This window comes from Pyxicephalus adspersus, chromosome 7, assembly GCF_032062135.1.
Source record: "Pyxicephalus adspersus chromosome 7, UCB_Pads_2.0, whole genome shotgun sequence".
Classification (NCBI taxonomy): Eukaryota; Metazoa; Chordata; class Amphibia; order Anura; family Pyxicephalidae; genus Pyxicephalus; species Pyxicephalus adspersus.
Window position 1 is genome coordinate 15688043 of NC_092864.1, and position 16376 is coordinate 15704418.

A 16376-nucleotide genomic window follows, 5' to 3' on the forward strand; every position below is an offset into this window, starting at 1 on the left:
TGCAATCCCTATTTAATGTACAGCGCTGCGTAATATGTTGGCGCTATATAAATCCTGTTTAATAATAATAATAATAATAATAATATGTCTAACTATACCCAAATGGTTATAAAAGTTAACCCAAACTTTTTAGTGGCAAGACAGGTAAGTCAATCATATGTTTATATATATATATATATATGTGTGTGTGTGTATATATATATATATGAATATATATATTTTTATATATATATATATATATATATATATATATATATATAATGATAATCGTTGCTCTTTCCTACATTTCATGCAGGCCAAGGACCAGCACATGCTGTTATGAAGCTTGTTAAGTGATGTGACATATACAGCCATTTGTTGCATAGTAACCCACTGGCATTACAGATCCCTGGCAATATAAAAAAATAAAAACAGATGGTGTACTTTGGTCTTTAAAGCTTTTTTGGTGTGAACATGGATACAGTTTTCTGTAAGAATCATTAGTCTTTGTTGTACATACAACAATTAAGAGTTCTCAGACTGTCTGATGTCTGTCTGATGTCTTGATGAGCAGGGATTTTCTACTGATTCGTGCACTTCTTAATCAAACGTCAATCTACTGCAGTAATGATTTTCCCACAGACACTGTGAATAATATTTGTAATTAGACTTCTCAGTGATCCTGGTCTGTGTTTTTACAATACTACTACCAATCAGGTGAATCTCTAATTGATGGAGAAAGCAGCCTCTGACGACAGTTCATACTCATCTTTATGTGTCACTTCTTCTGCAGATCACAGACCTGAAGATGGCCAGACAACTCGCATCTGAAATCACCTCCAAAGGAGCATCGCTGTATGATATTCTGGGCAAGGAGGCTGATCTCAGAGTAAGTACGACGTAGTATTATAATTATTGGTTTATATAGCACCAAAATCAACTGTATCTACTGCAAAAGTCTAACAAGCAAAAACAAAAAAAAGCCTAAAAAGAGACAATATGCAATGTTAGCATGTATAGACAAAATACAATATATGGAAAAAATTGTTAAAACAAAAGATCAAGGAAATACATAGGGTCTATTTGTAAAGCTGTGAATCTTATATTCACTAAAACATTGCCTGGCAGAGAATCAATTGCAGCCATTGAAACACATGGACCTGGAAGATTCTTCACCAGGGATTGTTTCAGTAATTGTCAGATTCACTGCTTTATGAATAGAGTCCATAGTGTTGTTGTATACATCTCTTATTGTGTTTAGGACAAAAAAGTCAGGGGTATGTAGTGGGAGTCAGAAGCTAATATTAGATACCTGGAGCTGACAGTCAGCAAAAATGTTCTGATTCTAACTTCAACTCCACAGTCCTGGAAAATATTTTTTTCTTTTTTTTTTTTTTAAGTAACAACAACTTTAAGCAGGTTTACATACAAAAGGCACCTCTTTCCTACGCTTGCTCAGAGATTTTTTTTCTTGCAGAAAGTTATGTCACTTAGTAGGATTAATTCACAAACACCCGCATGTAGTAATTGCTTGACTGAGTCAAAATAGATGCACAGTAAACTCTCGTTGAGACAGTTTTTTTGCTATGTGTAAAATTCTTCCATGGGGATTTTTTTAAAGACCTCTATTTAGCTACTTGCTTTCTATGGTTATACACTCTAGTACTTTCTGCTAATAATTTTCATGGAGAGTTTCCTGATGGGGACATTAGTCACATATCTGTCAGCATAGCTTTTAGTTCCTACTGGAAGCATATGCGACCAAATGACAAATTAGGAGACATGTCACTCTATAACAGAAGCTGCCTGAGCAAGGACCCTCATGACCTGATCACCAGGTATCGTTTTATTTAAAGCTGCGGATATTAAAATATTAAAAATGTATTTTTTAAACACAACTAAAATGTTAAAGCAGCCTTTCTCATCCTTAAGGGAAATAACTTTCAGATCATCTGGGAACCACTTCTATACCTACTATATTCACAGCTCACAGTACATTATTGGTACATTAGTGTGGCGGTCATTTAGAATATTGCCTTTTACATTGCTGGCTAATGGGAAGAATGTCACCCTTACAGATACCCAAAAAGTTCATTGGAATCACTTAAACTGACCTGAGAGGTACAAATTTCAAGGACCCCCTCTGAAGGAAAACCTGGTTAAGAAACAAGAGTAAAAGCCTATATAGGATTTTAACACACTTACATACATTTTGAACCTTTAAATCCACTTTAGAGCAGGCAGAATGATGAAGTTTGACAGCATTGTGTATTAGGCTATAGTTGACTAAACTTTTTTTATAACAACATTACCAGAAAATTGCTAACTATAGATGTTTATGGTTTATCTTCACAGCACATACTGTTGTCTGTTTTTTTCCTATTATTTACAGTAAAAGTAAGCCTCTAAATAGCCAGAAGAAGAGTTAAATCACTTTGATTTATTATGTTTCCTGAAGTGGGTCAGCCGCACGCTTCTCAGTGACACACACGCATATAATTAAATGGGTGAATCTGAGATCTCAGGCAGAGCACCCCCAGGGCACACAAAGACAGCCATGAAGCTAGTCCTGTGCTCATTACTCACTGTGGCTAATGAAGTGAATATGATGTATTGTATTGCTCATAGTACCATGCACTCCTGAGCTTTCCCCCCTCTCCCCATAGTAAAAGGTTTTAAATAGCCAATCCATAGAGATGCAGCCAAGGAAGTGGTTACCGGTCTGTGCGAATAGTTTAAGAATACATCATTTAGATTGTTCTAATTTTACACGTTATCCATGATTTCATCCAGTCATTGAAAGGGCATTGTTAATCAGAGGTTCCTCACCTTTTCAAAAACAAATATATTGCAAAAGAAATTTTAGTGACTCATACATATGGAAGTATTCTTTAAATAACAATCTCTCCAAGCTGCAAGTGATAAAACAATGCTGAATTTCTAATACTCAACTAGGGGGCATGTAAACTGTGCTAATATTTCAAGGCCCATTATTTACTAGTCTGAGTTCCTGGGAGTTAGAATTAACCATTGGGTGGTTCAAGCCTCCCTTCCTCCCTACAACTAAAATGCATATTTTTGGTATACCTGCCAAAAGACTACATCTACTTTTGTGATCCAATCTCCACAGCCGTCCAGAATAATTACACTTCTTATTTCTCCACTGTTGTAAATAACAATCCACGTAGTGACCTGATCCTGACCTGCTAATTGGATGGTGAACATCATCACACCAATAAAGTCGTTGGTTTTCCCTCTCAGCCCCTCTAAAGCCTTCCAGCGTTAATGAAAGGGTTCCAAAGAAGGACTATCGAGGGCTATACAGTTAAAAATATCAATTTTATTTATACAACAAACATATACCTAAACATAGCTCACAATTTCATAAAAACAAAAAAACTTTCAGAGCAATGCAGTCAAATTGTCCCCAAAATCATTTCCATCAATGTGTTGGTTTTATAGAAGCCAGGGGATGAGGGGGAGGCTCCTTCATTTGACACGTTTCACAGCTCTTGGGCTGCTTCCTCAGGAATGAGAACAGTTGGAAAGTTTGAACAAATTAGTAATCTCACAGCACCAGGAGATAATGGTTGTAAAGACTGCATGCAGTACCCATAAGGAAGTGAACACCAACCACCCAGTTATAGCATCAGACCATAAAGCTGAAACATCATAGCTGCTACTGTTGGGGTGAAAAAAGCCAAAGAGTGCCTCAATTAAATGTTTGATGGCGTTCCACAGCGTGAGAATTGATGCAGGGAAAAATGCAGAGTGACTTACTCCTTTAGAAAGGCTTCCAGTGTTAGAGTGACAGCACTATGCAATGTAACAGAGACGGGTTGCCATACAGTGCCCCACTGTCCCTCCATATGCAAGAATATGAAAGCCAATAAAATGACTGATTTAGGAACTTGTACTATTTAAAGCTTTTATTTTTTTAAAATAGGATATCCATACTTGTACATAATTAACAACCATCTACGCTCCCTGTCTTTTCTATCCTATAGAGTAGTACTTCTCAACCAGGGTTCTGTAGAACCCTTAGCATTCTCCAGGGGTTGCAAGGGATTCCTTGCTCCGTGAGCAATTTGGACCAATGATCTTTTTGGCAATCTATAAGGGTGACATTCTTTCCACTGGCCAGCAATGTAAGAGTCATTCTCCCCCCTGACCTCCACACTAATTTACTGTGAGCTGTGGATATAGTAATTATAGCAGGGTTGTTTTACAAGAGTTCCCCCCATGTTAAAAAGGTCAAGGAAGGCTTCTATAGAGACTCTCCTTTTACTTTCTTTTCATCATTAATGGCCCAGTCTATCTTAAACAGCTTCAGTGTCCATTAGTGAGCCTTCAGGCTGCTGCATATTGTGCAAAGTGTAGTGCTTCATTCATGAGAGTTCATGCAGAAGTAGCCTAGTAAGCTGGCAAGTAGAAGGCTCCTCTGTTAAATCCTATGGAGAGATCACTTGGACAATTGCCATATACACTTTATTTAAGGCTGCAAACATTTCTGATTTGGGCAAAGGGAGGCAGAGAGGAAATTGTGGTGATAGTAAGTGGTTTATCTATCAAAAAATGTGATTATCCAAGCTTCAGCAAATTTTAAAAAAGAATGACTTGTGGCATGCATGCCAACCTGCTGAACCAAGGCTTAGAGATCCCTGCTATGGATCGGCTTCATAATCTACAATTGGGCTGACATAGAATTCTGGACAATGTAGTTCAGGTACACTGGGAAGACTCAGATTGCCTTCACACGATACAATAAATTGACATGTCCATAAACACAGCATGTCATAGCCTTACCTAAATGAATACATGGGATACATGTTCCTTTTTCATGTGTGACACAGTTTAGAAGCGGAAGAAGCTGCCCTTCTATCAATAAGTTTTGTTCGGCCTTTCAATAAATCTGCCGACTAATGGGAAATTCTCGGCACTTGTCTAATGAATCTTTTCATTCAACATGCTTTTTTTTTTTTTGACAGAAGCTTTCCATCTATTATACTTCATCAAAACTAATTTATTACCTACAAGGACAAGTCATGCACTTCATTTCTGTGCACATACATTACCAGTCCTGTCTCTCATGTTCATGTTACCATTTTATGGCAGTGCTTTGTACAATTTTATTTAAAGTAAACATGTATTCATTTTCAATCTTTTTTTTATTGTTTATCTGAATATAATTAGCTGTATGTATCAATCTGTTTTTATTGAAAAGACAAGTAATATACAACACAGGTAGCAGAGGTAACATTTTAGTGATATAACTATCATAATTGAGGTAATAAAGCAAATATATTAAGAAAAACAATAATATATCTATAATATGATTAGTGAAATATGATAGGAAGAATTGGGGCACATATAGACAGACAAACAACAACAAGGGCAAACAGGTTAAGAAAATTGGTTCTATTTTTTTTTTCAGGTTTAGTCATGTGATCACTAGGTAGACCTCTAATATCCTGGGCTCCCCATATCTCACTGGGACAGCAGAAAAAAACTATGTCCAGCATTTCTTTGGTCCTTCTGTTTTCTCCAAAAGATAATTTGGACTGATTTGATAGAAAGAAAAAAAACACCAATAAGACATTTGCCCATGCAAACCAATATTCATATATTATATTTTTGACAAAAAGGGAAAATAAGCCAAATTCCTCTCTAGTCAGTTTTCTATGTTTAAATGGCAGGCCCTTAAAATTAAATAGAGGAAATAGAAAATATAGACAACTGGGCTTTTTCAACATAAAATTAAGTCAATTTTACTTACATTAACAAGTATTCAATAAACAGCATGCAGAGTACGTGAGGTAATAGTGTATACAATAGTACATATTTACAAGCACTTTTAGTGATCATGCATAGTACGATCACCTCACCACGATCCTGATACGTTTCACTGATAGGTTTCCTCAGGAGACTTTTAGAGACTCATAATTAATAGAAGATCACTGCTAATGATTGCTGTTTTTAATATTAAAAATCAATGAGAACACAGGATGCTTATTTAAAACACCATAGGATTGTGCAGAGAAAGCTGGGAAGTATGCCCAGAAAGTTAGGCAGTTCTATCCATTGTTTTATAGCATAGTTTCAGTTGAATACATCCATGGGACTGCACTTGTGGGTAATGAGTGGGCTATATCTTTATTTGTAAGGGGGAGAATGAGCACAGCCTCATATATAATAATGCCTTTTATAGCATGGAAGCTAGGATTTGGTTTCAATAGCTAACAGCATTTTTTTTACATTTTATATCTATACTTTTATAATACTAGTATTATTTTATACCACTTATATTTAATGCTGGTTACACATATTAAGTGCCAGTCAATATATTTGATATAAACACATTACCTTTTTGGCCAAGCTCTGGGCCTGAGATCCTAATCATGGCTTTTCTAACTAGTTTGTATTGGATCTGTAACAAGCACACATACCCTCTTCCTTACACACATGATCCAGGACTCGAATGAAGCTCAAAACTGGTGCCATTGAGTACAATATTCTATCTATATAAATCAATCTAGTACATTTTACATTCCAGAATTTTCTTTTAAGCTGGGTGGGTAAAAGCTGTAGGCGGTTTGCAGCCCTATTGTGAGCCAACTTTTCAGTAACTACCCAAAAGCAGCCGGATGCTGAAAATTGCCAGGTGGTACACTCAGCTAAAAATCAGCCCCCAGTCTAATATCCCAGGAATTTAATGGCCTGATTTTCATCAATAAAGAGGTTCTTTATTAAGATGCATCATACTCGGAAGAATGCTGTAGAAAGCAGATCCACATCATCTTTACAGGGTGCTGTTCTCTACAAGCTTCAGGGTCAACCACTGCAATAGGATGGGGAGCCATGATGTCACGTGACTGATGAAGACTTTTTGGGGTAAAAAGGAATGCATTTTTACAGCCATTTAAAATAAATTGCCAGGGGGAGCTCTGTTGGGAGTTAAAAAAAGAATTGTAGGAATGTTTAGGTGAGATTAGGCAATAAATAAATGGACACAAAAAGTCTTTATTCTAAAATTATCACTTTCGTAATGGCCTTGAATTGCAGTTTATGAAGATGCAACCCAACGTGTTCACTGGTTCATGGACCCTCATGGTGGTCATACAGCACAAAGTTGCATGGTAATTGTCCAATGTACTGACCCCGAAGCTTTACAAAGTCTGCCACATCTAGCTGCAGGCAGAATTAATAGAGACCATGCTTTTTCTTTATGGTAGAGTTTTCTGGAAACTATTTTTCAGTTTAGCAGCAGATTTTTACTTCTTGCTGCTCTTATGTGAATAACATTATAATGGCTGGTGTTTTTAAGAACTAGCGGGGTTATATGAGGGGGTGCTGAGAAGTTCCTGGCTTTGCCCCCTTCCAGGAAAAAATAGAAAAAAGAGTGCGGGGGCATATGGCAGCCTAATATCTTAGTATGTAACTGTAAAAATATCAGGTCTTTGCGATTCTTAAAACTGTTTTTTCTTTTAGTGAGAAGCTGTGATGGCAAAGGCACAAGAAGGTTTCATGTCGTTCGAGTTACGGGCCCTCATGACAAAGGAAGAACACTTCTCCCCCAGTGTTTGTGAATGTCCTTTGGTGATTTTCCCTGGAGAAACAAAAACTTCATGACGGCCCGTAACTCCAAAAACTTTAACTTTAAAAATTGCAAAGATCTGATATTTGCACAGTTACATACTAAGATATTAGGCCCCCACACTCATTTTTTAATTTCATCTGAAAGGGGGCAAAGCCAGGAACTTCTCAGCACCCCCTCGTACTTTATATTTTGCCATTAATTAACTTTACTTTTGGAAGACAATTACCAGAAACCTCATTCCAGGGGACAGATCTTTTATGTCCTCCTTCTGTCAGCAGGGTGTTCACTTGCTCCCAGATGTCACCCACAGACATCGTCTTTTTCTGTCACCTGCTGCTCGATTGTCATCTTTCCAAATGACAATAAAGCTGCAGTGATTTGACACCTCTCGCTGTGCCATGGGACGATAAAGTTGCAGTGATTTGACATATCTTGCTGTGCCTCTGCAGTAAATGAGTTCATTTCTAGAGATGGCTTGATTAATTTTGTCTTCATATTAATACATAGTAGGAAATATGCTGGGGCGCTAATATAGCAAATTGCTCTAAATTTGTAAATGGCTTTTGATTAAAACATTCACAGACCTCTGTACACTGTATAATGTTTTTTTTTTTTTATAATTGATTTTCCCAGCAAGCAAACATTGCAGAATTATGTTTAGATAATGAGCCTTGCTAGGTGATTTTTTGCAGTCTTTTTGCACACAGTTATGCTGTGATGGTAAGTGGTATACATGCTTTTCAGAATGGAAGATTAGGTATTGAACAATCTTTTATATTCCGCAGGAAATGAGGACAGCTGCCATTGCACGTCCCTTAGAAATCAATGAGACTGAGAAGGTGCTGAGAATGTCCATCAAGGAAGTCTTAGTAAGTAAATTCTATTTGCTACATTTAGTAAATGCTTAGTGGTATGGGTGGTGTGTGTGTATATATACTCGAGTATAAACCTAAGATTCAAATCCAGAATCAATAGATATGCCAATAAAATTAACATCAATAAGTACATCCGAGGTGTGTTATTTTTAAAGCATTTAATTAAAGGGGAAAAAATAAAATCACATGGACTCAGCCTGTATATCTTTTAAACACTTTTTTTTATGGGGTATGGTATTTTTTAATTTTCAGTTGAATATAATGGGTTACTCATGTAAAATGTGTAACAAACTCTAACAATGGGCCTAATTAATGAAAGCTTTCCAAGGCTGGAGAGGATACACTTTGTACAGTGAACCTGGGTAATCCAGCAAACCTGGAATTTTTAAATTAAAAATTATTTGCTTTTTGTTAGCAAAAGTTTTCAATCTTGGACCAGATTCATTTCAGGTTTGCTGGGTCACCCATTGATGACATTGTATCCTCTCCAGCCTTATAAATCAAGCCCAAGGTCTCAAATGGCAGGAGTTTGTTATACACTTTACATCGGGACACAACATCCTCTAGTGGTGTGAGTATACACAAGGTGGCATTTTCAGATAAAAAAATATTCTTGGTTTATAGTAGAGTATATACAATATGTGGCATCTTACTAAACTGTTCATTGGACCTTGGATTGAAAAGGGGAGGTCTACTTTTTAAATTACTCCTTTTACCTTTCTGATACACTGCATAAAAAAATTGCTTTAGAACTCTTAGCATTGAGGATGTCACATTCTGCATCACAAAAGCTGCTGAAGACCCTGGCATATTGATCCTCTTCACCATACAATGTTTGTTTAATTATATCAATATTATTGCAGCCTTATAGTGAGGACCTTGCATGTATGTGTGTGCATGTGTCTGTATCACGTTATACAGGTAGTCCCCGGGTTACATATAAGATAAGAACTGTAGGTTTGTTCATAAGTTGAATTTGTAGTCGGAACAGGTAGATTATTCTAATAAATGCAATTAGGACAGATGTTTGTCTCAGCATGTTATTAGGCATGGTTGTGTGAGTTACTGTATAAAATCCTCTAAACTGTGAGCTAATCACAAACAAAGCAAATAAAAAACAAACCTTATCGAGCCTAGACGTTCATTAACTTCTGGAGCAAGCTGTGCTTTGATATGCAAAAAAAAACAGCTGCAGAGTTTGTCTTGGTAATTAAAGAGTTACAAGAGGTTGCAGAAAAGCTCAGTCCCAGCTGTGTTTAGCAAAAGATTTCTTCTGCAAATCATGCAAACCACCCCCCTCTTGTGCGGGAGTGTTCATGTCTAGGAGTCGTCCATATGTCGGATGTCCTTAACCTGGGGACTACCTGTAAGGAGTTTACACTTTAATACCCTGAACCTGAGTTCATGAAGTGAAGATTTGCTATCCTAAAGAGAATATCTAGAAATGCCCGAACAGTTCGCTGGAAATCTCCTTTTTTTTGTCTTGGATATCCTTTTAAAAATTGCAGAGCACTTCCTGTGTCTTGACTCTCATTTGTGTGCTGTGAGATCGTCAAAGGTACTGCTGCCTTTGACTGCTGGTCTCACCAGATTACAAATTGGTGACATTTCATGATGTCACTACTGTGCTTCTTTCTGTTCTGCTTGCTGGAGGGAAAAGCTCTATCTGAGCACGTGTGGTGCAAGTATCTATTTGCTTACGCTTTGTTCTATGCTTCTTCCACCTCTACTGACGCTCCTTGCAAAGCTCTGATGGTCACCTCCACACAGCATCACACAGAATAACAAACTAAAAATGAGGGAAGGAGTTCCTCTACTGAGCCTAGAGGCAGTACTTGTCCTGATTTGGGCCCAACTTCCATAGTTTAGGATCAAATGTCAGTGGCTCATTATTGCCTATTGTGCTCAGTTATGGCCATACTTGGAACCAGGATAGTGTCCGAAGGAACTCAATAATATTTTGACTAGACATCCTCACCCTTATGCATCAACATGGAGTCAACACCGTATCATCATTAGTTTTACAACTGTCCCCTGTATGTCTATGACCAGACATGTTGAAGCTGCGGAGCATAGACCAACTAAGGCTCCAGGTACAAAGCAAGGCCACAGGAACTGGGCTAACTCACAGAACTGCTAGATAAAGAGTGTCTGGTGGCCGAAGGTGACCATGTAACTGTAAGCAACAGCAGGAGCAGACTAAGGATCCGAGATGGTAGTCCATGTGGCTCCACAGGGCAAGAAAAGCAGCAAAAAAATATTTCCTTTACACGGAACAGTGGAAAAAAATGCAGGTGACACACCACTCACCATATGACTTTAGCATTAAGATAGTATTTAATCCCCCAGGTTTAACACGTTTCTTGGTGGCACCGGCAGAATGGTGGGGAATTAGAAAACTGTAACCAATGAACATAAATAGGTAGCATGGGCTAACTACTCTACTCCATTTAAGAGTGTTCAGAGACCTGGAAATTGGCCCGTAGACATGATAGAGAAAAAAGCTCTCACTACGAAGAAACAAAACTTGATTTAGGCATCTTGCTTGAAAAGTCTTATCCACAGCAGAATTGATACACATCAGGTTCTCTCTGACTGCTAAAAATGTTAATTTTCTTGTTGAGAGAATGAATGCTAAATAATTTTTACAGATATTTATTCTCTCTCTCTTATTTCTTTTTTTGGAGATCATTGTACTCTCCCTGTCAATACTGTAATTTTTTTCTCTTTTGGAAACGCGGGACTATCTTTATTAAGGCATCACAGAGGGTCGCATTTACTTCCTGAACTGAGATGCTTATTCACTAATGATACATTCATTGCCTGTGCACATTATCTGTGTTCTTAGGTGTCTCACATAGGTCAGCCCATTGTCTGTCTCTGATCTCTCATGATTTGCTTTAGGGATACGTTGGGGTTTAGGAAACTAAAGAAAATATTTAATTTTATCTGCTGCAAAATGATAACATTTCATATAATTTCAAAAGGGCTTGTAAAGTCATTGATAAATCTACCTAAGTGCCAATTAGTGCAGACACACCAAGAAGTGTTTTCTGCAAGAAAGAAGGAATTGACCATGGAATGTAACTTAACCACCCTACAGCCATCCAACTTCCCTGGGTGGCCATATGTCTGGTGATCACACTTATTTAGGCTTGTTGGACCTCTCATTCCTAAACCATGACTACTGGAATTGGCTCTTACTTTGTGGCAAAGAATCATTTGTCAGGACAGGTGCTAATGTCAAAAAAGATCTGCTTCACAGTCTGTATTCTAACACATCCCAAAGGTGTTTGGAAGTGTTGAGGTCAAGGCTATGCACAGGCTACTAAAGTTTTTCCCACCAAACCCATTAAACCATGTCATTATGGATTTGGTTTTATTATATATTCCTGCCCCTGTACAAAGCATTGGTCAGACCTCATTTGAAATATGCAGACCAGTTTTCGGCACCAGTTCACAAAAAGGACATTGTGGAATTGGAGAGAGTGCAGAGAAGGGCAACTAAACTAATAAAAGGAATGGAGGAGCTCAGCTATGAGGAGAGATTAGCTGAACTGAATCTATTCTCCCTTGAGAAGAGACGTATAAGGGGGGATATGATCACCCTGTATAAATATATAAATAGTCCATATAGAGAACCCTCTTCCCCATTATTCACTTTAAAATCATTACAAAGGACAAGAGGGCACTCTTTGCATCTGGAGGAAAAGAAGTTTTATCTCTGTATAAGAAAGGGATTTTTTCACTGTAAGGTCTATGAAAATGTGGAATCGGCTCTCTCAGGAAGTAGTTTCAGCAAGTTCTATAGTTTGTTTTAAGAAAAAGCTGGATGCTTTTCTAGAAGCAAAGAATATAACAGTAATAAAGCATTAACCCCCCCTAGCAGTATTCCCGATTCTGACTTGGTGTGGATTTTACAATCAAAAATCAGTATTCCCAAGTTAGACTCTGGATACCTAAAAGCAGAATAAAAACCCACTTACCTTTTACCGTCGCAGTCCCCCGGCATCCTGCTGGTGCCGCAGGTCCTTGGGACACGTCTGCTTCCTCCGACCTGCAACCGCTAAGTGCAGAGACGTCCTAAGGTTTTGCATAGGGTTTTATATCTGGGATTTGTTTACTATCCTAGTGGTTGAACTTGCTGGACTTATTTCAAACTAACTTACAATGTAACAGAAACGGTCATGCTGGAACAGAAAAGAGCTTTCACCAAATTGTTTGGAAGCACACTATTGTCTAAAATGTCTTTGTATGTTGTAAAACAATCAACAATATTCTTCACTGCAACTTTCTGCACTTATCAATATATTACCATATAGTTGGCTGTGATGGTCCGATGTCCTCAAATAGTTGGCCATATAATGTATGTCAGGGATCAGCAGTTTGTTCTTACCCGCTTTTTAATTGAAGTGAGTTGTATGTGTTGCTGCACAATTACAACCTGTAAATAAATTAAGAAGAACGTGAAATTGTTTAGGTTGGCCTGCAGGAGAGATTGCTGAGATTCTCTTGTTTCCTATTCATTTATAATAATCATATTTATTTTACGTTTCTTATGAAATGCAGTAGACCAGGCATTTCCAAAGTCTGGCCCGGGGGCCACTTGAGGCCCGTGTTCACATTTCCACCGCCCCGCAGCCTAGGTCATAAAATCACTAATATGCGGCCCAGTATAAAATACACGCTTACAAAACAGCTATTTGATATTTCATTGGAGTTGATCAACTGCCTTGCAATGATTGGTCCGATACTCGGCGGGCATAATCAGCAGGACGGGAGTCCCCATGTGTGCATAGGGAATCCCCCACATCATTATAGTGGGCGTGTGCTGTGTGGGACCCGCACGGACCACGCCTATTCTGATTTCAAGAACGTGCTCTGCGCAGAGCCCACACTGACACCAGACTCAGGGAATCCCTCACATCACCCTGGTGGGTCTGTGCTGTGTGTGACCCTCTCAGACCACACTCACACTAACCCGGAGTACGTGCTGAATGGTCTGCCACCACACAATTTCACCTCACCAAATCTGGCCCTCTTTGCAAAAAGTTTGGACACCCAACCGACCAAACTTGCCAAGGCTGACTAATAGGTGTGCTAGCTCCAAGGACGATGAATAAGAAGAAAGCTTTTTGAATGGGACTTAAGTTGGTTTGACCTTCATCCTTTGAAGTGATATTTCTTCATATCTCCAGAAGTATCTTTCTGATGTTCCATAAAGCAAAGCAGCTAGAGATCACTGATGGCCGCATAAGCATCTCCAGACATAAGAAGTATTTTAATGGACCTTTATAGGCTAAATAGAAATAAACACTTGCAGATTGCTAAGGGTTTATGACAAATTATGTATTTTACTCATTAGTTCCATATAGAGAGTCTGCAGAGGTCTGATAAGAGAGCCACTTAGCTAGCTGTGAACTCTTCATTAGAGTGCATGTGACCTGTATATTTTAGTTTTCTCTTTGCTGCTTCAATTTAGCAAACCTAATACCCATGTTCTAGTAAGTAAAATAGGTTTTTGTTTGTCTGGGTACCTATGTACTTTCTATTACCTTCTAGCAAATTAGAACTATGGTACATGGAAAAAAATGACACACTTTATATATATATATATATATATATATATATATATATATATATATATATATATATATATTGCAGTTTGCCTGCGCCCACTTAGTTTTAATAGGTTTTGATTCTTCCATTTTCGAATTCCTTTAGCAGAGCAACAATTCCATTCAATGAAATCCCAGTGTTGATGTCAACCTGTGAGCAGGTGGATAAATAATTTAGGTTGGACTTTCATTTTAAGCAACTTATAAATTGAAACATGGCTTGTGATAATGGTTTCTGAGAAGTCAAAGCAGCAGGTTTTATTTTAGAAACAATGTAAAAACAATCAATATTAGCTCCCTACTATGCTCCCTGGCCCTGATCCTGTTTCTCGTCCTAAGACTTGTTGATCCTGAGCCTAATCACAGTTTTGTTCACATTATTTGTTGCTATTGGCACCATTCCTAAAATACACTTGATTTCTCCCATAAGTTACTGCTATTAGTGATCATCCTCTTAAAACAGAACTAAACCTGCATTACTCACCTGTCCCTGTTTCCTCACAGGGCTCTGCCATCTTCTTTCTTCTGTTCCTGAAGATGATCTTTGGCCATCATGAATGGCTGGGCTAGGATGATGTAACTACTGCACAGGCACACAAGGATGTGTTCATTTCCAGCACACACAGAGGAAGCCAGGAATGCCGGGTATCCCGGCAAACAAAGTTAAAGCTACGCATGTGCAGCTCAGCTTTTTGCCAAAAATCAAGAGCAATCAAGTGGGTAGAAGGGATTATTGCAGAAGGGACATAACCAGTCCCTTTCTGCAGTACTGATTCTGCCTTATAGTACGTTACTAAAAGTAAAACTTAAATTCCACTTTAAGCAGTGGATGGTCCTTCTTTCGGCACTGGATGGCTCTCATGTAATGGCTTGTGAATACAGGTTATTTAAAGGGGAAGTAAACCCTAAACAAAAAAATCACACTTTCCTTCAATTCCGCAGATCCATCTATGCGTCGGGAGGTTTCTTCCATCAGGTCCTGTGTCGTCCCGGTATCTGTCCCCGACATCTTCTTCTCTCTTCTTCCAGTTTCTTCTTCCTGCGTCACCCAGTCTTGCACTGCGCAGGCGCAAGAATGGGTGACGTAGATTGAGAAAAAATTGCCTATTTCACTGCGCAGGTGTGAGAAGGGCAATTTTTTTTCTATTGCTAAAAGGGCTTCTTCTGCGCATGCCCGAGATGCTTAGCTAAGAGCCTTCCGTGATGTGTGACGTAGGTATCCGGGAGGTTCTGCGCTCCCATTATCTCTTGCTCACCAAATTTTTATTTATTTTTTTCAAGGTTGTTGCACTTAAAAAAAAAAAACAAAAACAAACGAACAACATTTTTAATTTAAATAAAGGGGTTGTCTACACTTATATATGAAGTAAAACATTTTAGTTTAGGTCCGCTTTAAGTATTACTTTGAGCCCAGGCCAGCATGATGAAACACCTTCATGGTTGATTCCATGACAGCCTAGGCTTAGATGGTGGCCATCATAAATCCAGAAGACTGGTGACATCTGTGGCTGCAAAGGAAGACCACTCCTAAAGAAAAAAACAAAACTTCTCCTCCTTCATAATCATATTTCTTCTTACTTTAGAAGGTATTACCTGCTGTGATTGTGTTATTACTTAAAAAGCACAAAGCTTGATCAGGGTTGTCAAAAGTTTTCTCATAATATTATGAGTCATGAGGTCAGTAGAAAATGGACAATGTAAAACTAAATAACTGCTACTATTCTGCATTGGCACAATGTTTATTAGATAAAACTGTGGCAAGATGCACTCTGGAAACAAACAAATACGACAGTAACGATAGCAGGTTTATTATCTTAGCTCCCACTTTGTTCTCATTTTCTTGATTATGTTCTTTATTTCTTCACCCCAATACCCACCAGAGGAGCCATCAGAATGTTCCATCACCATCTGCCTCTTCACTGCAGGGAGTATGTTTGAATACATCTGAATCACATTTACCATGAAGGAAAAACAAGTCTACACCCACACACATTTATGCACTTTTATTTAATTGGTCCGTATATTATAAAACCACGGCCAGCACTGACACCATAAATCTATAAATAGGGCAAACTTAAATATTTGTACATTCAAAAACTTTAAGGTACCAGTTCTTCTCTTTGTACCTGATACTCACTGTATAGACAAATGCGTCATCTATATTTTTAGCTGCTGTTAATTTTAAGTTTTGGAGGCAGAAGTGTATATCAATAATGCCATACATATGCCAAGAGTGAAGGTTGTGGTTTTGAATCAAATCTTTATAATATTGCCTTTTAATATCCCCTTTGTTTATGTAACTCATAT

General features: G+C 38.1%; 1 protein-coding gene across 2 annotated transcripts in view; it reads left to right on the forward strand.

Moving 5' to 3' along the window:
* Window positions 1–16376, forward strand: part of CLUAP1 (clusterin associated protein 1) — a 49789-nt gene that overhangs the window by 13993 nt on the left and 19420 nt on the right. For both annotated transcript variants that reach the window (XM_072417603.1, XM_072417604.1), the window contains exons 5-6: window positions 773–868; window positions 8362–8445. In XM_072417603.1, the coding sequence (XP_072273704.1) occupies window positions 773–868; window positions 8362–8445 (180 nt within the window). The remainder of the gene's footprint in view (window positions 1–772; window positions 869–8361; window positions 8446–16376) is intronic.